The 25,273-nt window shown below is 35.8% G+C and overlaps 1 protein-coding gene and 1 long non-coding RNA gene across 3 annotated transcripts; one reads left to right on the forward strand and one right to left on the reverse strand.

Moving 5' to 3' along the window:
• The first annotated feature begins 294 nt into the window (after positions 1-294).
• LOC104113982 (uncharacterized) lies at positions 295-5,894 on the forward strand. Of its 2 annotated transcripts, XR_690307.4 has the most exons (4): positions 296-469; positions 561-792; positions 877-999; positions 5,562-5,894. It is a non-coding gene; the product is annotated as an uncharacterized lncRNA (long non-coding RNA). The 2 variants fall into 2 exon arrangements; XR_011412526.1 differs by lacking the exon at positions 5,562-5,894 and having other exon boundaries at positions 295-469; positions 877-1,343.
• On the reverse strand, positions 2,065-9,698 carry LOC104113983 (ABC transporter G family member 22-like). The gene is made up of 11 exons (XM_009624322.4): positions 9,592-9,698; positions 8,582-8,961; positions 6,347-6,417; positions 5,523-5,758; positions 4,857-5,012; positions 4,454-4,637; positions 4,001-4,309; positions 3,548-3,835; positions 2,918-3,202; positions 2,722-2,829; positions 2,065-2,642 (listed from the first exon to the last, which is right to left on the reverse strand). Exons 2-11 carry the CDS (start codon positions 8,955-8,957, stop codon positions 2,421-2,423), a joined length of 2,235 nt encoding a protein of 744 aa, XP_009622617.1. The 5' UTR covers positions 8,958-8,961; positions 9,592-9,698; the 3' UTR covers positions 2,065-2,420.
• Between the last annotated feature and the right edge of the window lie 15,575 nt (positions 9,699-25,273).

Below are 25,273 nucleotides of genomic sequence, written 5' to 3' on the forward strand. Positions count from 1 at the left end.
AACTCTAAATTAACAAGCATATTTTGGATAGAGTTTGTAATAACCTAGTTTGCTTTGGGAAGTTACCTGACACTAGTAACATTAGCTTCAGTTCTTTAGTGATTGGTCAATCTATATTAATAATAGATTCATTGTTTACTTTTTCTAACCGACATATAAATAATACACATTAATTATACGTTGTTTACTTCTTAATATATTGCAATTTTATGATTAAAAAAGGACTATTTCTATGAAGCGGTATATATTAACGACTAAAACAATCCAATTACCATTTGATAACTTTCTCATTCATTCTTATTTAACAATACAATATTAGCAAAAATTGCTTTTTTCACTTATTAGATACGTTCATGCTTGCTAAATGAGTTGACATCGGGACTTGCATCCATCTTCTATGTGGGAAGGCCAAAGACCCATTCACGATATGCCACAGAGAAATCCGAAGGGTTTGCCATTCAATACCACTGTATGTTAAATAATTCTTTCCGTATGTAATTGCTTTTTCTTTCTGCTGATTTATATAGCGTTGAAGATGGTTTCTTTCCCTTGAATTTCAGGAGTAATGAGGGCTTATCGTGTTGCTGCTGATTTATGTAAATTCGTAGACAGAACCGTCTATTTTCATACCATTGCCGCTATCAGAGATGTGGTTTTTGAAATTTCAAATTAGTGGTTTATGATATTGCTTTGTGTGCCTGTTTGGTGACTAAATACTAATTGGTCATGTATGCAGAGTTGTCTTCAGCCCCTATTAGTGTGCCTCTTATATGTATATATGTGGCATAATAGGTACCTACAATGTTTGTATTCATGTCAGATGTAGTAACTGAAATACGGAATGTGTCTGACTTGAGTTTCCTCCTTTTATCATAGGGTTTGAGAAAAGGCCTCTGATGTACTGGACAGTGTTCTTCGTGGGCAACTTGGTTGGCATGATAAAAAGAACCATAGTATATCCTGGCAGGCAAGTGGCCGGCTTCTTCAAGAAACTTCATGGTAATTAATGCTTATTAAAAGAAAATGATACGCGATTCTTTGTTAACAAAGCATTAGTTGGTGCCAAATTTTACCACACGAGACTTTTAGCTCTTTTCCGCGAAACACAATCTAGTTAAGGTATTTGGTCATGGAAAGAATTCAGTTTTGGTTAGCAAGCTTCTGTTTGATGTCTACCATCAATATATAATTGCTTTTCATTCGATGTTTTTCAACTGAAACGTGTTAGTGTTTCAGTGGAAGGCCCTTGTTTTCTGTCTATTTTGTAGTGAGTTTAATTGCTATTGTTATTAAATTAAGTGATTGTTGCGATTATACAAGGAGATAAATTTGTTGGCTTTGAACCTATACTTTAACGCTATTTTAGTATTTCCTGTATTGACTTATTAGAACATCATTACAGAAGCATCTCAACTCACTGTTGCTAAAAGCAGTTCATGAATATGACTCACAGATGGTATAAATACGCAATCTTAACCTTAACATACATATCATGCAATTGTTATTCTAAAAGGGTTAGCTTTTGGTTTTCCACATTTGTCACCTCTAATATGGGTAGTGAGCACCCTCACTTTTCTAACTTAAGATTAATTCTTTTGCTTATGTTTTGAGCATAAATTATAGTATCATACTATCTATTCAACAGTTCTTCATGGCTTTCACCAAAGATGTGTCTACACTCTAAAAAAACAAAACCCTTCCCCCTCAAAGATCAATAACTTTATCACTGGCATGACGGAGAAGTTCATATCAAATCCCCTTTTGTTCTTAATAAGTTTAAATCCACCAAAACATAAACTTTATCTCAACTTTTGGAGCCAAAATGCTAACATACAGTAGAATATGAGCTCTTGCTTATTACATGTTTCCTGGTCCTAAGTTGGAAGGGAGGGGCTATTAATTTCTCACCCCTACCAAATCTCCAAGTAGTTTTTTTCCTTATACCCACTGTAGTTATTTCTTTTTTTAATCATCACCATTGATTTTTCCCATACTACAATGTTCCTGAGCTCTGGGGCCTTCTGAATGTGCAACTAATTCAGATTTGACATGCACAGTTGGAAACTTTTTAAAAGTGAACTCTTGTGTCTCAGTTTTTACTTTGGAAACTGCTGCAAACATGAAAGGTACAATGGAACCAAAATTTTTAAAGGAGTAATCATGAATATGATCTCCATCTCAGCATCTATGGGAACATTCTACATACAGTTCATTTCTGTTTCTAGTTTCTAATAGATTTAAAAATTTACAACTATGCGTAGAGGTAAACAGAAAAACGAAAAACTAAAACTTCATCAGGCACTGCAGCCAAATCTTCTTTCCTTGTGCTGCAACTTATATCAGAATCAGGTACCTTTTATGATCAGTGGAAGCTGCATAGACTAGTTGTTTAGTTTGAAATGAACCATCATTTGCATCATCTAAGCACCTGAGTGAAGCTTCATTCTTCGCAAAGATATGTATGCCAGGAGCCGGTAGCCAAAAACCATAGCTAGTAGTATACATACTTCCTTTACACCGCTGCCTACTTTAATCCCGTCCACCCAGTCATTTTTCTCCTTATATTGAACCTTTAGAAGGAGTTTGTACGTTTGATAGTTATAGGATAGGTACCGCAACCATGATATAAATACTGGTACTTTCTGCAGAATTCAAATCCTATATCAGAACTACAGCTTCTAAGGTAAATCATTTCGATGTGAGAGGATAGTGCATCCTTACCTTTACGAAATATCCACCAGCTAACATAAAGGTCATTACAGTAACAGAGGCCAAAGTGGTTGCCTTCTTTAAATCCATTAGTGTAGCCCCTATTGCTAGTCCTAATCCCTGCCAACAATGAAGTAAGGATTATTCAAATTACCAAGGTAGGGAAACTGTCAGTTTATACATGGAAAAAAAGAAAAACATGGAGTACCTGAGCTGCTACAATGCAGAGGAAAGTTGTAAGCACAGTTAGGAAGAAGGCATCAGCGTCATGTTTCAATCCTGCCATGAAATATACCACTAAAAGGAAGAGCACTGGCAGTATAAGATCAAGTGGAATATCACTGGTGGTTCTAGCCAAAAAATATGCGCTTAATCTGTACATGTCAGCAGATCGTTCCTTGTTCAGCATTGCCCTTTCTTGCGGAAATGTGAAGATTGCTGTGAAAACTGGAAAAAACCCCCAGAACACAGCAATGAAGAACAGCAATCCCGACTGCAGTGAATTTCACATTTCAGTATTGGTGCAATTATGCTCCTAGTGCATATTAGAAAAGTTTCGTAAATGTTTCAGTTTGCTTCTTTAGGACTTCTATTTTGATTCAACATGAGATTCTCTATTCATAAATGTGTCTTGGCATATATGCTAATAGAGTTTCTAATTGAGGTTCTTGAATAATCCTATTCTCTCCTATTTGTTTTAGACTTATGATTTTTTGATCGAAACCATGAACATGGGATGAATGATACATTCTCTGTAATCTTAGATATTAGCTTTCATTTAGGAACCTAATGTCAAATCCTTTGATCATCTTGTGCATACAAGAGTAGAGCCTCATACCTGTTCTCGCATTTGTTTAGGACTATCACCACCAGACTGCCACCAGAGCATACCCAAGATAAGTGCAGTTGCAATTACTTGAGTGATTCTCAACCAGCTAAAATAATCATACCGCCGTTCTTTAAGTCCTCTCCAAAATAATATGGAGTATTGTTCACACCAGCTTGCTCCCCACTCTCTCTTTATAGAAAAGACTTTAGACTTCAACTCTTCATCAATCATCATGGGGGCCATAAGTTTCTTTTTTTCACTCTCAGCCACTTGTGTCTCGTAGGCTTCCACTAGATACTGTTCAGGGAAAATGAGAAATTGACATATGAAAAGCAGGATTCATACAAACAAAAAAAGAAGGGAACATAAAAAACATTAAATTCATGCCAAGTGATTGCTTGAGGTCTTTTCTCTTTCGGCTGTGCATTAGTTTTTTGGGTAATAAATGTAAATTTTATTCACCTCATGCACAACTATTGGTGTTGGCTTTCCGTTCCCTGTCTCTCTATCTGAGTTCCCGATCTGCACTTTGTCCTCCAACTCCGATGGAACAGAGACATCATTAAGGTTTCCATTTGCAAGGTCTAGCAGGAACTCTGCTGGATTCATTGAAATCAGAGGTGAGCATCCTATAGCTGAAAAATAGACCATTGCTTCAGATGCCTTCCCAAAATAAAGTAAGCTCCCTTTGCCAAGAAGAATCAACTTATCAAACTTGTGGAAAAGTCTGCTGGATGGTTGATGGATTGTTGTGATCACTGTCTTTCCAGCCTGTCACAGGATTGAGACAAAATTAGGTGCAAAGTGCCTCAAAAGGATTAGCTTGGATACCTTTTAACAGGATAACATAGACTCCCTCTATGATGAAGTTAGAAGTACTATGATGGTCTTGGATAAAACTGAGAGAAACGTTACCTCAGCTATATCGTGTAATATCTCAACCATCCTTAAAGCTGTTGTAGAGTCCAACCCCGATGTGGGTTCATCAAGGAACAGTAGGGATGGATTAATTATGATCTCATTTCCGATACAAACACGCTTTCTTTCTCCCCCTGAAACTCCACGAACAAAGGAACCACCAATCATGGTATCTTGGCATCTGTAAACATCACATTCCTCATTAGCTTTCACCAAAGAAATTGTGCATCTTGTTGTTTGTCAATCTAAGGTTATTTTTTGTCAAATACTCGCTTTATTAAAGTATGACCATCTATTCATTTGTTAGATGACTGAAAGTGGCCTTAGTAATGATCTCAGGCTTAATGGTTCCCTGCATGTCATGAAAATTAGAGAACTTGTCAAGAGGAGAAACGATTACCTCTCTAGTCCCAACTCGTATATCACATCTATGGCTCTTTTTTCTTTCTCCTCCTTTGTCAATGTCTTTGGCAGTCGTAGGCGAGCTGCATATGTTAGTGTTTCTCTCACTGTCAAGTGAGGAAATAGTATGTCATCTTGAGTCACAAATCCTATCCTGCCAAAGTTTTCACATCCATGTTAGATTCTGTGCAAGTTTTTTTCCTTGAACTCTGCTTATGTTTGTATTTGCGTAGACCGATACCTTGATATCTGACTTTAATCTATGATGCAATCAAATTCATTTAGCTCGAACTTAGATGCCAGTTTGTTTAAAGTGTGTTTCCTGTGCATATTTGTTAGTACATCTCTTGTTTTTGCTTCATAAATCACAGATGAGATGATCAAAATCTCTGTCAGAGTACTCTTTCCTGTGCTTCTACTCTGGCAACTAATCTTTTTCAAATTACTTTGGCAACTAATTTAAACATGAGGTGCATGATAATTTCCAGCAGTAGCATCGCATAATGTTTTTTATTAAAAATTATTAGCTTCTGTTAAACTACATGAGCCGTTGTTATTTGATTTTAGCAACATGAGATTGGAATTATCATGAAAAAATATGGCATTCGTATTGTGTTCTCAAGATTTTCTAGTGTATACCACTTGGTGAATTATGGAGGGTTACCTGCTCTTTAGAAGCTTTGAGTATGGTTGTTCATTGTAGGTGATTGAGCCTCCTCCTGTTGGCTCTTTTATTCTTCCTCCAAGCAGGCTGAGGAGCGTTGTCTTTCCACTTCCAGACGGCCCCATCATGGCCAAAACTTCTCCTGGATCAACAGAACCACTGATTCCGGTCAAAATTTCCTTCTCTCTTGTTGATGTTACTCCTTTAATAACCACCTTGTAGCATACCTCAGTAAACTGCAGAGTTTGTGAAAGGAATAAAAAAGTTATAATCTGAGATCCCTTTTTTAGCTTGAGAATAAGTTTATGCAGCTCAATTTAACTTCCAAAAAGATGTACAGAGTATGCTTCTAGTCTACATCTTTTATGGTCAGGTTTTGCTTCTATTTCTCTTCATACCAAAGCTGACGCCATCGAATATTTGTGAATCCTCAGCAACTGAGTGCTGAAGGTGACGTCAACTCGATCCCCAGGTGCTGGTTCTGTAAACTAGTTTCTGTGTTTACATGCATTTTGTGAACACTTTTAAGCTTCTATAGTGTTGTTTGTTAAAAGGGGAAGTCTTGTACAAAAATACCACATGAAATGAGATTCTGTACAAGACTGAACCTGACATCAAATATTTGCCATGTTCAAAGGGTCGCTTTGATCTCAACATAAACCTCCATCCTTGCCTGTCCAAATACATAGTATCCGATCAATCCGTGTGCATGCAGGGAAGATGGGGGGTTTGACACACCGTTACACATGCTTTGCTAGATAAAACCAAAATTCAGAAAGCTTTTTAAGTTTTTTTGACTGCCTGCATTTTGAGCTTAGGTTCACCTTGAGGTATATCGGTAAGGTAGGTTCTGCTTGAATCTTCATCTTTCTTGTGCCAGCTTCAATATCTTCAGCTGCAAAAAGTACATATATAACTTGTGATCATGAAGTCCAGGCTAGATGATTTCTCACATATTTACTTCCTACCAAAGACAAGCATATTAATCACTTTGGTTATCTTATCACAAACTCGAGACCAAGATTTACCACTACTCACATTAACTTCTAATAGCAAAATACCCTTTTTATTCTTCCTATTTTTTTCCAGCCTAATTATCTTTTCATTTTCGTTCTTCTAAGGATATAGTTTACAATAACAATGGTGTATTTCAAATGTCCATCAACTAGATTGATATGAAAACTGAAGACTAGCTTGCATACATAGAGAGAGCGAATGTGCTTAGTGGCCTAAGGGCATGGGACGAGTATTTTAAGTTAAAAGCAAGTGAAATGTGGTGTATTATGGAGTTGGTATTTTTCTTTGTCAAGATTTAAGAGAGGAACAAATGTTGCACAAAATTCTGTAACCATTATGGGACCTAAAATGCAAATAGGTTTTCCAAAGAATTTAAAAATTGCTAACGCTTAGGGTGTATTTGTCAGTCCATGATATTAAGCATTTTGATACGTGATTCCTTTTTATTGTTGAATTAATTGCCTCGGGTTTTGCTTCACTGAGTGCTATATATCCCACTCACCACTATCAAAGTATTGTACAGACAAAGTGGGCACCATGATAAGACTTAAAACGAAATCCTATAACAGGTCCACTTTTTGTACGTTCTCCAATTTTAACAAACAATGGCCAGACATGTGGCTATATTGACAATTGTGGAGAGTGACAAGTTTATGGATTTCCATTGTAGATATATGAGTGGGAATCTGGCCAAACTGCTTCCATTATTAATAAGTCTCACTAAAAAAATTTAAACTTCACTAATCTTTGACTTTTTTGACACCATCTAATAAAATTTAAATGACAACGAAGAAATGATGCAAGTTCCTGAAACAATTACATGTATTCTTCAGCTGTAATTTGCAAAAGAAAGTAAAAGAAACTTTTCATTAGGACGTTCATATTAGGTTAGAGTGGCGCACTCATTACGTAAAACTCTCCCGAAACAGGGAAAAAAAAAGCACAAAATAAGAGGGGTGACAAAAGAAAAAAGAAAAGAAATAAAGGCTTCTTTCAAGTTTCAACACTTGTGTTTACCTTCTTTCCTTTTTGGGTTTGTTTTTGCGTCCAAACTAGCACAACAAAAAGAAGGGGTCCACTTTTCACCAGTTTCTCACTTTAGGGACTTCAAAGAGTCAGTCTGGCAGTTTCTAACTTTCCATTGACCCATGCAAATGAAAAAGTCCTTTTCGCCTTAAATCCGAGGCTATTATGGGTAAGGCGAAGATTTTTTTGGCTTTTCTTTCTTTAAGCAGAAAAGAAAATAAAACAAACAAACAAACGTTTGAACTTCTTTTTCCTGTTAATCCTATGAACATTCCATTTCTTGAACCAATCATTTGTCGATTATTTAAGCTTTTAACGGTATTAAATCTTTAATAGTTTCCCTATTGCTAGCACTACTTATAGTAACAGCTTTTGTCATCTTTAACATGCCCTCGAGAGGAAGGAAAATAAAGAGAAGTGAATAAATATGGCCGTTGAGAGGATGCGAATTGACGCAAATACCCTAGCATAAGTAGGGTCAAGGATTATTCGAACCAGAAATCTAATTCTCTCTAAGGGCACTCATGTCGTTTGGAATTATGAGCTTTTGTGGTGCACAAAGAAGGGCCACAATTAAAAAGGAGAAAGGAGAAACGTTGGCAAACTTATGAAACCTTTCATTTCATTTTGGAAAAAGAACTAGAAAATGATTATTTATTAAGTTTTAATATTATTTTTCATGCTAAAGAACGAAATTTGTTTCTGCTTCTGCTATTATCTTAAGGACGAAAAAGTAATTAAGAGAAAGAAAGAGAACAAGCATAGCTAGCTGAAAGAAAATTAAGCATCACGTTAAGGAACTTTGGTGATGTTAATTTAAGAAATATTATTACCTTTTATGAGCTAACTAATTAGTTTAAACTGGAAATCAGTTCTCATTTGCTGAAAAGTAACACAAACAATAAATTGCATATATATTTTTAAGTTTGTTATGACAGAAGTTGGAGTCGAACTAGACTAGCAGAGCTCGTGCAAGAAATCAGTAAAAGAAGAAAAAGATATATAGATATACTTACGAATATCATCATCACTAAAGGGCTTCAAATCGGCGATCTCATCCGGTGGCACGGTGAAGCCTGTGAAGGAGAAAGATAAGCCCAAGCTGGCACTAGAGGCGCGGCTTAAGGCGGCGCCACTGCTAACTTCATCTAAATCAAACTTCAATTGAGCACTTCTTGACTTTCTAATATGAGTGTTTTTCCCTATGCTGCTGCTGCTCCGCCCCGGTGACGCCGCAGCTAGCCGCCTGCTTGACTTCCTCGACAGCGTCTCCGGCCCTCCCACCGCCTCACTGATCGGGGACTTCGTTGCACCCATTGCTGCCGAAATTGCTTCTACCAGTTGATCAGACTTTGTACGAAGTAAACTTGTGGTACTCGGTTTATCCATCATTTTCCTTTATATGTACATACAAATATGGAAATGCAGACGTTAATAATAACATAAAAGGATTTAACTTATATATATACTGTGAAGGTATAAAAAATAAATTATTGAAAATATAATAGAAAATGATTAAGAAATGTAAATTAAGGCGCCCATTTTATCAATTACAATGCATCTAGTTAAGTTCTTTAACTAGTATTTTCCTCTATAGCATACCTTTTTGCTCTAAGATTACTATCTTTCGGTTATGTTTTTCTCACTCTTTGCTACTAAATTCTCCAAGTTAGTTCAAAATATTCTACTAATGATCAAAAGACTACATGAAGAGAAAAAAGAAGGAAAAGAAACAATTCTAGAAAGAAAAATATATATAGGCTATTATAACTTTTAAAATTTCAAAATTTGAAGTAAACACTAATATATGAAGCGAAACGTGTATTTCGTAGGTTTTCTGGCTAGTTTCTTTGATTTGTTATTCTTGGAGGGGGAGAGGAGAAGTGGTAGTATATTTAAAAGTTGACAATTGGTTACTAATTATTTCTTAATGATTGCTACCAAAAACATATATAAGAAAAGGAGGAAAATTAAATCACTAGAAAAAGAAGAAAACTACAAGATGATCAGTTGCAACCTTTCATACCTTGTACAACTAAAAAAAAAGCCTTAAGCAGAAAGAAGAGTAGTGGAGAGAACTATGGAACTCAATGCTTCACTTCTCTTGACTCTTAATGATTTACATTGCCAAAGTGCAATCCTTTTTCTTTTATAGCAGCGATAAAGAGAGGGCGAATTGAAATTACGTAAATACCCTTGCCCATTTGATAAATCACTAATCCACCCATTTTGCATAATAATTCCAGCCGCGGTGAAAAACACTTGACTGACATAAATGCAAAAGATATGATAAATATTCATAGACATGAACAACAAACATCAATTTTGTTTGTCTAGTCCAAATCATCCTTGTCGTACACGTGTCCGGACATTTTGCTGTCCCATTTTTGTTGGAATATGTATTCCTTCCTCTTGAGAAATCATCATCAGTTGGAAGTCTATTCGTCATCTCATTTCGCACAAAACTCATTGAATTAGCACATACATGATACATTTGCTAGCCATGCCTTCACAATTCGGTACTTAATTTGTCCTAGCTCTTTAACCGGATACAGAGCTAGAGCTAAGATCTTAATTTTATGGGTTCTAAATTTTAGAACAAGAATTTTAAGTGCTAATAATTAGATTTTAAATTTAATTTGTATATATTTAATAAATTTTTAATACAAATACATTATTTAAACAAAAATTATTGGATTCGACTGTATTTATATTTGGATTTCTACCTCTGCCTTGATTGACGCTCTTCCTCTTTTCTTTGCTTTCTCTTCTATATATGGAGCTCAAGTGTTAAAATTTATGGACATAAATTCTACTATACTAATTTATCCTTTACGAATATTAGTACGAACTATGTAAATGTTGCACCTACGGATAGGGGTGTACAAAAAAAACCGATAAATCGCATCAACCCGATAATCCGAGTCAAGCCGAAAAAAAAATCCGATGTGGTTTGGTATTGAAAAATAAAACCCGAACATAATTGGTTTAGTTTGGTTTTAACTAAAAAAAGTCAAATTGAAACTAAACCAACCCGATAGTACATTTATATAATTTTTAAAAATATTTTATACATATAAATATTTACTGTAATATAATTTATAAATATTTCTTAAACTTTTTCATAGATTTATCTTTTAATGTATTATTTCAAGTTTAAACTTAACATTCTTGAATGGTAAATAAATTTTAAAGCCCATAAATGTAGTAACTCAAATAAAGTTCAAATCAATACTAATGCTAACAAAAAGAAATTCAATTCAATACTAGGAATGACGATAGTTTTGGATAATTATTTTAGTTTTACATTGGTTTACAATGAAAATGCATAACTTAGTTTATCTTTTTCTTTAGTGCTTAGTTATATATTAATATTAGTACTTATTAGCTATACTTATTTTAGCATGACCTATATATATATATATAATATTTTTAGATTATGTTAGTTTTCATTATGGCTTATTAATTAGCAATATTTGATTTATATAATTTTATTATTTTATTTTTATTATTGAATATTTTAGTATAATGCTATGACTTATCTCATATTATTGTGTTAGTTTCTTGAAAAATACTTATATAGTTGTATTTTACTAGGACTTAAGAAATATTTGGAGCACAAGTTACATATTTTATACTATGAAGACTTTACCGAAAAAAACCCCGAAAACCCAAAAAAAATTCGAGATTGAAAAACCCGACTTTATTGGTTTGGTTTGGTTTATAAATTTAAATACCCGACACCATTGGTTTGGTTTGATAATTGAAAATTTCGAGCCAACCCAACCTATGTACACCCCAACCTGCGGCCTATTATGTGCACTTTTTCAGACGTGTTCATCCCATTTGTGCAAATACTCTATCCTTTTAGGATCTCTTTATTTTCACCTGTAACATGATAGCCTTTTTTTTCATAGGGAGAACTTATCCTTATCGAAGGTGTTACAGACTATGACATGAGTAGAAACAGCCGACTTACTATTTTTCAAAATTGATGGTGTTAAATTTTTTCTTAAATTTTGTTATTGGGTCAATTTATGAAGCCTTTTTGCATTGATGATATTTAACCTTATTAGGGTAGGCACAATGCCGCCTTTTAATCGAACGGTAGAAGGCGACAGAGGAAAATGAATCGAAATTGCAAGATTGGAGGGTGAAGTTCTTGTCAATACATAACCCAAAGGCTACTGTCCCATTCTCATGTTACCTGGCTTCTAGGGCACAAGAGTTTTGGAGCATTGCCACGATTCATGAGCACAATTTCTTATTGTATTGGGGGTATTTTTTATGAATATTATCACTTAGTCGTTTTTGTTTATGGGCCATGCCTATTCAAGATGATATTCTTCTCAAAGGGATATATTGAAGTGCAAGTTTCTCATTTTCTTTTTCTTGTTTCATCAAGATTTCATCATGATTATCGTCACTATTATTGTCATTTATCGCCTAAATAAGTTCCTGCATGAACTAATCTCTCCCAACTCTGATATGCCTGGGGCGGATCCACCCTTTTAGGATGGGGTGACATGAAACCCGCTAAGATGATAAAATTATCATATATTTATATTGAAATTTTCTTAAATTAAATTAAATATTTAATTCTGGCACCCGCAATTGTAAACTAGAGAAATGTGCCATGGTTGTAGACCCTTTTGGAAACTTTTCTTGTGTGTAAAATTCAAGTTGGAATTTATCTCGAACCTTCTCCGACTTTCCTTTTTCTTTGTGCTTTTTATTTCTTTTTTTCCAAGTTATTTCCCTTTCCCGCTACCTCCCATTTTTCTATTTGTTATTTTATTATTTTTTATATTTTTGTTTCCTATTCTATTATTTTATATGTAGTCACTAGCAAGAACATTCAAAAAAGAGACTCCAAAATTTTAAAATTACATAAAATAAGCTCTCCTCTTAATCTCAAATCTATGAGTTTTTTTTTAATTATATCATAAAATTTTGTGTTATTTTATGGTTATTAATTATACTTTAAATCAAAATTTTATGGTTATTAATTATACTTTAAATCTCTTTACTGATGAAAATTTCGTAACCGTTGCTTAAAAAATGAGATTTATGATTTTGATTTTTGGGAACTTGTAGTTTATTTAATTCTTTACTTATAGGGTATAATTATCTATTGAAAATATTTTTTTTAAATTTTCTTATTCTGATTTATGTAATTCCCTTATTGAAGATGTTATCTTACTTGTGTAGATTTATTTTTAATATACAGAAAAAGATGTAATTCCCTGGTGAAAATATTAATTTTAGTTGTGTTGTTACAATAAAGGTGTGATTCCTTATTTAAAATGCTAATTACGTTTGTTTTTTGATATTTGAGATGCAATTTTCATATTTACAAATAAAAACACATATTAAGTTGACCCGAATCAACAAAAAAAATCGAATAAACGTTCCTAACAAACTCCGTATTAGTCATTATAAGGTATACATTAAAGAAAATTATGATACCCGTCACCTTCAAATCTTAAATCCGCCTCTGATGCCAATATTACTTGCAGTAACCAATTATTTAAAGTTAAATACTTTTTTGAATTATTTTGCTCGTTTTAATTTGTTTTGTTTTCTTAAGTAGTTTTCCATCATTCAGCCTTTAATAGTTCTCTTTTCCTTAGGTATCGATTGTTTTATTTTATTCTTGCTTCAGCTATCTTATCCTTAGAATTTGTTCTTTATGGTTTTTATTTTCCATCTTTACTGTTTCAATAAATAGTTTATTCTTGCTTCAGCTATCTTATCCTTAGAATTTGTTCTTTATGATTTTTATTTTCCATCTTTACTGTTTCAATAAATAGGTCACTAAATAATAAGATGTGATTTTCTCACCGTTACCCTTTCTACTGAAGAAGGATAACATTAATTAGCTTGTAGACTTCAACTAAGTTTTGGAAGCTCACTTCCTAGTTTGAGCAAGTTTTGTTTTTGTATGTGTAGAGCTCTAGGACCCTCGGTTATGCTCTGTATATATACAACATGTATAACACAAATTGATATATCGAGCAAGGGTTTTCACATGGTATCCGAGCCCTAAAAGGTTAAAAAAAAAATAGAAACGAACGAATACAACTTCGGCGACATCGAAAAGCCCTGAAACCGAAAACTATACAACGCTCTCTTCTCTCTCATGAAAAACCCTAAACATGACGCCTAAACCTTAGCTTCTATGGCCATTGTGGTCATTGCGCAATGATGTGTGGCTATAATTCCATAGTTTCGTACATTATGTGCCTTGCATTTTACATGCTTTAATGATAAATTACACTTTATTTGTTCATAAGGGAGTCTATTTTATGTGTAGGTGAATTGGAGATGAAACTAGAGCAAAATGGATACTTAAACATTGAAAGTGTGCTCGAGAACAATGAAAAGGAAAGACCTTGCGAGGTCAGCCAAAGGCCAGGTTGGACCAGGCTTTAGCCTGGCTGACCAGCCTAAGGCCAGGCTGGACCAGGCTTCAGCCTGGCGAGGCCAGCCAAATTCCTAGCATTAGGCTGGCGACGCCAGGCCTGAGGCCAAGTCCAATTCGAATTTTGAAGACTTAATTCATTTCGAGTTTGACTAGGACTCGGCCCACACGTTTAGGGTTTCTTCTACACATATAAATAGACCTAAAACACCACTTGGAGGGGGGTGTTTTTCAGCAGCCAAGTTTAGCAGCCAGAGGCAAGGAGAGCTGGTGGAATCACTTCTTGGGAGTTGGAATCATCTACTTCTATATCTTTTCATCTTTACTCTGTATTTTAATTATGCAAAATATTTGGGATATTATTTTTGTATGTGTAGAGCTCTAGGACCCTCAGTTATGATCCGTATATATACAACATGTATAACACAAATTGATATATCGAGCAAGGGTTATCACATGGTATCCGAGCCCTAGAAGGTTAAAAAAATAGAAACGAACGAATACAACTTCGGCGACATCGAAAAGCCCTGAAACCGAAAACTATACAACGCTCTCGTCTCTCTCATGAAAAAATCCTAAACATGATGCCTAAACCTTAGCTTCTATGGCCATTGTAGTCATTGCGCAACGTAAAAACAAGGTTGGTCAGTCGACTTCGTCATCCATACAGCCCCGCAAATATCTACAAACCTTAATCCAATCTAAAACAACACGCAATTCCTACAACCAAAAGCATTAAATGCTCCCATGCAACCAGTGCTTGTCGTAACCATAAAACCTATTGAATACATTCATGGAGAGAAGTTTTTGAGATGGAAGAAGCCAGAAGTACGTCAATCTATAACACAACATGGATTACAACTTGCAGTTCTTGGCAAAGTTTTGTGTGGCAAACCTATGATACATGAATTGCGTAAAGTTATTCCTATTCAGTATGAGTTAAACGGTCCTTGCTTGATTGAATTGATTGAGGATAATCATGTCCTTATCAAGATTACATTAATGGAGGATTATGTTCATCTACTGTTCAAGTCAGCTTTTTATTTGAAAGCACAAGGAGATATGTGACAGATTAGATGTACGAAGTTGAGTTCATGGTAGAAACTGAGGAAGAAACACCAATTGTCATTGCTTGGATCTCCTTTACAAAATCACCACCAAATTTCTTTGGTAAGGAGTATGTATTTTATTTAGCTAGTGCAGTTGGTAGACCTTTACATGTTGATATGGCCACACAGAACGAGACAAGACCTATTTGTGTTAAAGTGAAGGTAGAAGTAAATTTACTAGTTGATTTCCTCAGAGAATCAAAATTATTGAAGTAGAGGATGAAACTGGCCCTGAGGAATCTATATGGATCAAAATTAAGTATGACTACATGCCTAAGTACTGTAAGACTTGCAAGAAGCAGGGATATAATGAGATTGAATGTTGGATTATTCATCATGAGTTGCACAAAAAGCTTGATGAACCAATTCTTGATAAAGGGAAGCAACTTTGACTTAGGTATTATCTAGTGTTAAGGTGGTTAGGAAGCTTATTCCTTATCCTGATAAATAAGAATGGACGAAAAGAAGACATAATAGATATCAAAGAGACAAGAGGCGACATATAGTCGACAATGCATTCAAGGAGATGACTAATGTGACAGGGAAGGGCATAACAATGTGGTTCTAACTAGTAATGCCTTTGATGTTTTAGCTAATGATGGTGAAGATCTTATTGAATTGGTGGTTTATGATGGAAAGGATAAGGAAGCTGCACACGAAACAGTTAATCCAAATCCTAAAGAAACTGGGAAACTAAGCCCTAATACGAAGGAAATTGGGATTCAAGTTGCGGCAACTGTGACAAACCCTAATCCTAAATCTACTGGGATTAGGGAGGTGGCTAATAAGGATCAGACTGTAGAATGGGTACATATGACCTTTGGTACGTTAAAAGAGCTTCTTAATGTGACTATAAACCAGTCATGCCAAGAGGTTCCCTCTCAAATTTTAGATGTTCCTAAAAAGGGGATCAAAATTTACTAGTGCTACTAACAATGTTAGTACATTATGAAGTAATGAAGTCGAGACCATGGATAAGGATAATGGTGCAAAAAATACTGAAAATAATAAGGTGGAAAGTGGAGAAGCAAATTGGAAATACGTATTATTGTTACAATAAACGCCAATATTGATTTTTTAGCTAATTAAGTTAGGGTTGAGGGTAGTGGTGCTGATGTCGTTCAGCAAATTATGGACTTGGTTGGTGTAGATGAAGAGAATTGGAGGTAGGTGGAGCTTATAGTGGTACAGATTTACTAAGCCAAATAGGTGCCCTCAATGTAACAGTAAACCCTAGCTTGTCTGTGGGGACTTTAGCTAATCCACCCAGCCCTGATGGTATTGAGGATACTTAGTGATGATCCAAGAGGGGTTCTTGTTAATCAAGTGAGGGTTGATAAGACTCCAAATAAAGGTTTACTGCTTGGGGCCAATGAAATAGTGAAAATTATTTTTGTAGTAGCAGTAAACCCTAATCTGAGTTATACTAATGATTTACAAACACAAAGGCCTGAGCATGTCGATTCTATGGGAGTTGATGTGTTGAATGTTCAGCATGTTAGTATGACTACTAATTTTTTACGAGGACAACTGGAAGTGGCTATAGTACCAAGTATACCTGGGGCAGTTGATACCATACCTTTAGCTTATGCATCTGGTACTGAGCAGAACTTGCAACTGCAGATTAATGTTCCATTGACACTACAAAAAACTGGAATTAGCTACGAATTCCGTCGCTAATATCTCACTAATTCGCTCATAGATAACATAAATTCTTGATAATCTATCACTGATGCTAAATAAGATTAGTGACAGAACTTTCAATTTAGCTATAGAATTTATCTATCGCTAATTTTATTTTAGTTGTGTGAAGACACCAAATCAGATACTTCATGAGCTTATAAGTCATAGTACATTCCTGTAGAGACTCAAAAAGCCTTGGTGGACCGGAAGCAGATTAAAGATGAAGTTGATGATGAGGCTACTGTAACCAATCTTGAAAATATATCAAGGGAGGGAGATTTGTCACCACGAACAAATGAAAAAAGTAGCAAGAAAGGTAAGAAGAAGAGTCAAAACTAGGAGCCACCTCAACCTGTAAGACAACAACCTAAGAGGGAAACCTTATAGATTAAATGATGATTAAAGTACTAATATGGAACATAAGGTGTATGGCTGCGCAACAAGCCTTTGAAAGAGCGATTGAAATGAATAGGGAGCAAGTTTTCTATGTAGTTGTGCTAATGGAACCATTTCAAGATAGTAGACATATACAAAGATAGGATAGGCATGAAGTCTTTTTTGACCAATGCAAATGGAAAGATTTGGGTGTTTATATATGCAGTTGTTCAGTGGGAGCTTATATAGGAATCTGACCAACAAATTACTTTGAAGCTGTTCCATTAAGATGTTAGACAATACATGATGACTTCTTTGTGTATGCTAAGTGTTCTATACTTGATATAATGGAATTATGGGAATATTTATATTATTCAGCTCTTGACATGGAACTACCTTGGATAGTAGGAGGGGATTTTAATGTGATACTACACGAATATGAGAATATTGGAGGCATTCCAGTATTGCCACCTGAGTATGAAGAATTTGCATTTTGTGTCAACTCTTGAATAAAGAGGCAGACATACTTCCAAAGACTATTGAATAAAAGGGAGATATGAGAATTGTACTAGGTGATTTAGATAACTATGAGAGTCTTCAAGTCTTTCGAATTTATAGGCGTATAAAGGTTGGGGAGGTTGAGGGGGGTATACGTAAGATGCGCAGGGGAAGATCGGTCAGGCCAGACGAGATCCCGGTGAAATTTTAGAAGAACACGGGGAGCACATTCTTGGAGTGGGTTACTGGATTGTTTAATATCATCTTTAAAGAAGACTAAGATTCCTAAGAAGTGGAGGTGGAGTACGACGATCTCGTTATATAAGAATAACGGTGATACTCAAAATTTTAACATCTATAGGGGTATCAAGATGCTAAGCCAAAACTATAAAAGTTTGGGAGAGGATAGTAGAAGTAAGGGTGAGGAGGAGTGTGTCTATTTCCGAGAACCAATTCAGATTCAAGTTGGGCTACTTGACTATTGAATCCATTCACCTTGTTAAGAGATTGGTGGAGCAATATAGGGAGAGAAAGAGAGACTTACATATGGTGTTCACTGACCTGAAGAAAGCATACTACAAAGTCCCTAGGGAGGACCATTGGAGATTTTTGGAGGCTAGAGGAGTGCCTGTAGCATACACTAGGGTGATTAAGGACATATATGATGGAGCTAAGACCTGGGTAAGGTGTCGCGATCCCAATTTTCCTCCGTAGGATGTCGTGATGGAACCTAGTCACTAAGACTAGGTAAGCCTAACACTTACTGAATTAAATGACAGAACTTAACCAAAACAACTATTAAACAAAAATCATATATTTCTATATAAAACCAACAATTCCAACATGATACAATATCCCAAAACAGGTAGTACAAGTCATAAGCTCTACCGAGTTCACTAGAAAATTTCTAAGTACAACTGTTCTGGAATAGAAATAAGCTGTACAAAATAAACTTCAGAAGGTGACTCCGAGGCCTACGAAAGCGACGACAGGTATACCTTAAAGTCTTCGCAGCGATATCTGATCATCTATCTAATGATCAACAAACTCGGAAGTACATGGATCTGCACAAAAATGTGCAGAAAGCGTAGCATGAGTACACCACAATGGTACCTAGTAAGTATCGATACTAACCTCGGTGGAGTAGTTGTTACACCCCATGTTTCCGTACATGAAAGTATGCCATAAGTAAATTGATGTAAGCTCAAAAAGGATGAAATCCTTCTACAAGGCTAAGGAAGATTTATCGAAGTATTAGGTAAGTTAAGATGAATGAGACTTTTTAATAATGATTTAAATGATTTTAAAGTTGTGATATGGCTATATATAATGTTTGTATATGAAATATAAATTTTAGAAAAAATCGGATTTAAGTTGCGAAAAAACCAACTTAGGATTTGCCTTGTAATGAAGCGTTTTGAGCAATATATTTTATATGTTATATGAGGTCTTTTTGGGACATATTATATACCATAATTAAGGTCTTGGAACCTAATTTCCATAGGTCTAAACCATTTATTCATACGACATCGGGGCAGAGAAATATGGATTTTTAAAATAGGATCGCCAAGTCACGTTGCCGCACTTCGGAAAAACTGGCAGGTTTATAGGCCAAGTTGCGGCGTAGTTTTCTCCCAATATATTGAAAGTTACATGGATATCTTTATATGTAATTAAAGCCATATGTGTCTAGTTTCCAACTCTATAAATCGCTTGTCAATACGATATCGGAATAGAGACAAACGTCCGAAGTGGCACTGCTCAAGCTGCCAAACAGGCAGCTTACCCACCTGCTTGGAAAATTGAGGCGACGGTCTTATCCCCTTATATCTCGTCAACAATACAGATGCTGCTCATACAAAACCACTCTAAAGATCTCCAAAATAATACCTAACATATTTTAAGATCAGAAGAACCAAACTCAAGGAAACAACAACTAAAATCATCATCAAAGATGTTAAAGACTACAAGAGAATGCTTCTATGGTGTTGTGGTATGATTGAGGGCTATTGTGAGCTAAGTTGAGATAGGGTTTTGAGTTGTTGCTGCTTTACAAGGTATGTATAACATCTTCTTGATTGTGCCTAAGATTAATCTTGTGTTGGTTATTTTGTTTGAGTGAAAAACCATAAGATAGCACTTGAAAGAACATGAGATATAGCTGTCTTTTTGGTTGGACTGTTTTGTGGCTAAATATATGGTTTGTGGTGTCTGAAAATCGTGAGAAATAATTTGATAATGTTGTGGCTGATATTGTTAAGCTTTTCTAGGTGTTAATTAAGTCGGTTGAAGAAGAAAAGATGAAAAACAAGTAATTGATGATAAAAATTAAGGTGCTAGATGTATAGGGCTGTTTTGGAAGGTATTTTGTGGATGTTTTAAACTAGAAATAATATGGTACATATAAATATGATATTCTGAAGGTTGTAAACTAATTTATGAAATAAGAGTTGGATTCAATTTATATATTGTTATGAGTAAAAACGAGTTTGCCGCTCAATATGATTGTTAAGATAATCAGAGAAACTCATATTGGATTGTATCGTTGTTGTTGCTAGACCCTTATTGGTGTTTGGGTTGTATTAAAAGTAGGGGAGTTGCTGTCCGATTTTCCTTAAGTCATACGACTAGCCAGATATGATGGTACGACATTATATGTTAACGACAATATCATTTCACTTGTTGTAGATGAAAGAAGTTGTGTTGAGCTTGGTTGAGTAATAAGGAAGAGATCATACAGGTATGTTAAGACTAACTCTTTCTTATTTTGGCATGATCCAAGTAACGATACGTAAACGTAATGCTATTCCATAAGTGATTCTACTCTTAGCAGTTAAGGATATCTACGTTATTCATTCCTATAAAGTGATATTCAAGCATGTCTAAGTATGTTCCTAAGTTCCTATTGAGGTATATGATAGAAATGTTAATGTTTTTAATATAGTGATACATGCATCTTCATGCATTTACCACCGTGCTATGGCCGGTCGGATAGTTACCACCGGTTGGGCAGTTATGTATCACTATTTACCATCGGTTGGGCAGTCATGCATATTCATTTACCACCGAGCTATGGCCGGTCGGGCAGTCATGCATTTACCACCGAGCTACGGCCGGTTGGGCAGTTACACATTTACCACCGAGCTACGGCCGGTCGGGCAGTTATGCATTTACTACCGCGCTACGGCCGGTCGGATAGTTACCACTGATTAGTTGGGAAGTCATGCATCATACGATATGGATAATAGTCTCAAAGAGAAGCATTATATATATATAAGTATAATAAGTAAGGATATACGGTGGCACTTCAGAGATTCAGGTTTATTCTTATATGTCTTTAATTATTATTGACTTATTGTTATGTTTTAGTTCTGCCTTACATACTCAGTACATTATTCGCACTGACGTCCTTTTATTGGGGACGCTGCATTCATGCTTGCAGGTATAAATAAATAGTTTGACGAGCCCTCATAATAGACGAGATTGCCATTCAGTGAAGGATCGGTAAGACTCCACCTCATTCGGAGTGTAGCCGAGTCTATGAGTCATCAATTCAGAGTTTTGCTACAGACTATGGGTAGGCCGGTACACTATCCCATTTGATGTTACATAATCTTAGAGGCTTTGTAGATAGAGGTTCATTTTGTACAGTATGTCAGAGGCCTTGACGGCCCATATATATTCATGTTTTAAGAACGATGGTTCATTGATACAACGCTTTCCCACTTATAGTTGTACATTACAAGTTGTAGCCATGTTGGCCAATGATAGTTAGAAAACAAAATGAGTTATAGAGTGGTTCGCTCGGGCTAGTACGGCACCGGGTGCCAGCCATGCCTCCCCAGGTTAGGGCGTGATAGTAGTGATGAGGAACAGTCAAGACACCTACTAGACATAATATCCTGTACAAGTATAAATGTGAAACTAACAAGGAACAATATCAATATAAGGCTAAGCATGGTAACACGACAACAATACTTGTAATAGAAAACTAGAAGCATAAATTATCAACAAGGAACAAACATGTAATAACGTCGTAGAGTAAGATGAATACAATCAAGGTCCGGTGAAACCAAGTAAGGAAAAATAAGTAACAACTCAATAGGAATAATCACTTTCACACAAGATTTATTCTAGAATTTCCCCGAGGTACCACACCTCATAATCACAATTCACGGGTCCCAACTCACGAACCCTCATCACTTGGAATCTTGTGTCCACATTACAATCACAACCGCACGGACAACTCACGTGCCAATACCATTAATACCTCATATCTTCACAGACAACTCATGTGCTAAGGGAGTGATAATATCTCATATCCGCATGGACAACTCATGTGCCACCAATAACAATAGCTCATAACCGCACGGACAACTCATGTGCCAATAGTACAATTCTCACACTGAAGGCAAATAAACGAGAATACATGTAAATGGTCAACAAACATCAGGATTCATCTTCTTAAACCGATATGAGTGATTAATTACGTGTATGCTTGTGCAATTATTTTATCACAACTTGACTCAACAAGTAAGAGCAGAGACAATGAATGGCACATAGTTCAACACAATAACACGTAAAATGCATAACTCACACAAGGTAGGCATACCACTACATAATATCATCAATAACAATGCCCCAGGCCATTACAAGTTATCGCAAATCATCCCTGACATAGCCCTCCCTTGTCTCGTCACGTGCGCAATAATAAAGTAAATGCCCGCCTTGTCTCGCCGTACGCGCATAATAATATTCCCTCTTTGTCTCACCACATGCACAAACCCACATATATATAGCCCGTTTTGTTACCCCGCATGTGCAAATATCAATGATAATAATAGCACAGACAACTCACGTGTGAACACCCCGACAATCCTTTCAATAATATCACGTGTGCCAAAAATATAACAACACAATAGAACAACTCGCACCACATGTGCACATGTGCCACAATATTTCCTCAAAACAATTCCAATACCACAACCACACATAGCCCTCAACGCAATACTGAGTACAACAATAACAACAACAATACCACGAGAGTACGACAAGTAAATCAACACAAGAATTTTAAAACACAAAGAAATGGAAGAATGAGCTCATAATGAAAGACATAACAAGTAATAATGGTTTCAAACAAGAATAACTCAACGATGGAAGAGATAATGTGTAACAACGATATCCAATAAGAGTAACTCAACAGTTGAGGGGTAACATGTAACGATGATTCCAAATAAGTATAACTTGACGATAAGAGAGATAACATGTAACAATGATTCCAAGTAGGTACAACTCAACGATAAGGGAGATAACATATAACAATAATTCCAAATAAGTATAACTCAACGATAAGAGAGATAATATGTAACAATAATTCCAAATAGGTATAACTTAACGATAAGAGAGATAACATGTAACAATGATTCCAAATAAGGATAAGTCAACAATGGAAGGGATAACAATAACTTCAATTAAGGTTAAGCAATTACAGAAGAGATAACATAGCAATAAAAGAGGCAACAACTTCAATTAAGGCATATAAGAGTATATTTGGCAACAAGGGTAGAACATGAATCAATCAAATGCAATTCACAAATAAACCAATGCCTACGGGGTAGTTCCCCCACACAACGCTAGGCAAGATACTTACCTCAAAAGTCCTCAATCAATTCTCAAAAATAGTTTTTCCTTTACAATTAACCTCCGCTCATCTCAAATCTAAACAAAATCGACTCAATAACATTAAATAATATAAGGGAAATCAATTCCAATAATTAAAGCAATGATCTTTACACAATTCTTAAAAAGTCAACAAAAGTCAACCCGGAACCCGCCCGGTCAAAACTCGGGTCCAATAGTAGATTCCGACTATCCATGATCCTACGAGTTCATATATCTGATTAGTTTCAAAATCCGAGTCCAAATCAACTCTCAAAACACAAATTCTTATTTTTCAAAAACTTAACAAAGTTTCACAACTTTTCACTTTGATTCACATGCTTTTGAAGTTAAATTCTAAGATATAATGATGGAATATGATTAGAACTAGATTAGAATCACTTACCCAAAGTTTCTAGATAAAAATTCCTCTTCAAAATCACCTCCTACGGAGTCTAGGGTTCCAAAATATGAAAATGAGACCAAAAATCCCGTCCCTCAGCTTTTTGTCCAGTCGCAGGTGTCGCAAATACAACTTGAGATTCGCAAATGCGAACCCCGCAAATGCTAAGAAACCATCGCAAAAGAAAATCCCTCCCATTTCTGCTGTCATTGCAAATGCGATGAATAGCTCGCAATTGTGAACCCTTCGCAAAAACGATCAATGTGATCGCAAATGCGACAAATGCCCAGCCCAGGCCAGTATCCCAAATGCGAACTCTTCAGGACACAGTTGTATTCGCAAATGCGACCTTTTTCTCACAAATGCGATATCTGAGCACCGACAAAAATCTGAATCTCCTATAAACTCTCCGAAATACGTCCGAAACTCACCCGAGCCCTTGGGGCTCCAAAACAAACGTCAACACAAGTCTAAAAACATAATACAAACTCACTCGTGTGATCAAGTCATCAAAATAACATCCGAAATCATGAATCGGACCTCAAAACACATGAATTCAACATGAATATCAAGAACTTGTAAAAACACAACCGCGCATCCGATTCCAATCAAATCAACTCGGAATGACATCAAACTTTGTGGACAAGTTCCAAATGACAAAACAAACTCATTCCAAGTCCTGAAACAGAAATCCAAAAGATATCTATGAAGTCAACCTACGGTCAAACTTATCAAAATTCTAAGTCTTTAAGTTGCCAACTTTCGGCAAAACAACACAAATCAACCTACGGACCTCCGAAATCGATTCCGGGCATGCGCCCAAGTCTAAAATTGCAATACAAACCTATTGAAGCAATCAAAATACCGCTACAACATCATTTCCACAAAAGTCAAACGTCGGTTAACATTTTCAACTCAAGCTTCTAAAGTGAGAATCACTCATCCAAATTAATTCTGAATCATCCAAAAATCAAATCCGATCATGCAAGCAAGTCATAATACATAATATGATGCTATTCAAGACCTCGAACCACTGAACGGATTGCTAAAGCTCAAAACGATCGGTCGGATCGTTACATAAGAACAGTGAGAGGGGACTCATAATACTTTCCAGTTCTGATGGGGTTGCCCCAAGGATCAGATCTTAGTCCATTTTGATTTGCCTTGGCGATAGACGTACTAACACGACACATTCAAGGGGATGTTCCATGGAGCATGTTATTTGAACGATGACATTATACTGTTTGACGAGACACGAGGCGGAGTTAATGCGAGGCTAGAGATTTGGAGAAAGACCTTAAAGTCGAAAGGTTTCAAGTTAAGCAGGACAAAAATAGAATACTTGAAGTGCAAGTTCAGTGATGAAAATCCTGAAGTAGAATTGGACATAAATCTTAATTCACAATCATCCCCAAGCAAGAGAGTTTAAAGTACCTTTGGTCCGTAATCCAAGGTAATAGGGAGATTGACGAAGATGCTGTCTATTTTATTAGAGCGAGGTGGATGAAATGGAGGCTAGAATATGGTATTTTGTATGATAATAATGTTCCTCAAA

This window comes from Nicotiana tomentosiformis, chromosome 1 (genome assembly GCF_000390325.3).
Source record: "Nicotiana tomentosiformis chromosome 1, ASM39032v3, whole genome shotgun sequence".
NCBI lineage: Eukaryota > Viridiplantae > Streptophyta > Magnoliopsida > Solanales > Solanaceae > Nicotiana > Nicotiana tomentosiformis.

Excerpts from the sequence above, each read along its gene's own strand:
- LOC104113983 (XM_009624322.4), bottom strand. The coding sequence starts at position 8,957 with ATGATGGATAAACCGAGTACCACAAGTTTACTTCGTACAAAGTCTGAT. Across the intron at positions 5,013-5,522 it reads TCAAAGCTTCTAAAGAGCAG|GATAGGATTTGTGACTCAAG; the intron begins GTAACCCTCCAT and ends AAACTTTGGCAG. Across the intron at positions 3,836-4,000 it reads CACCAATAGTTGTGCATGAG|TATCTAGTGGAAGCCTACGA; the intron begins GTGAATAAAATT and ends TTCCCTGAACAG.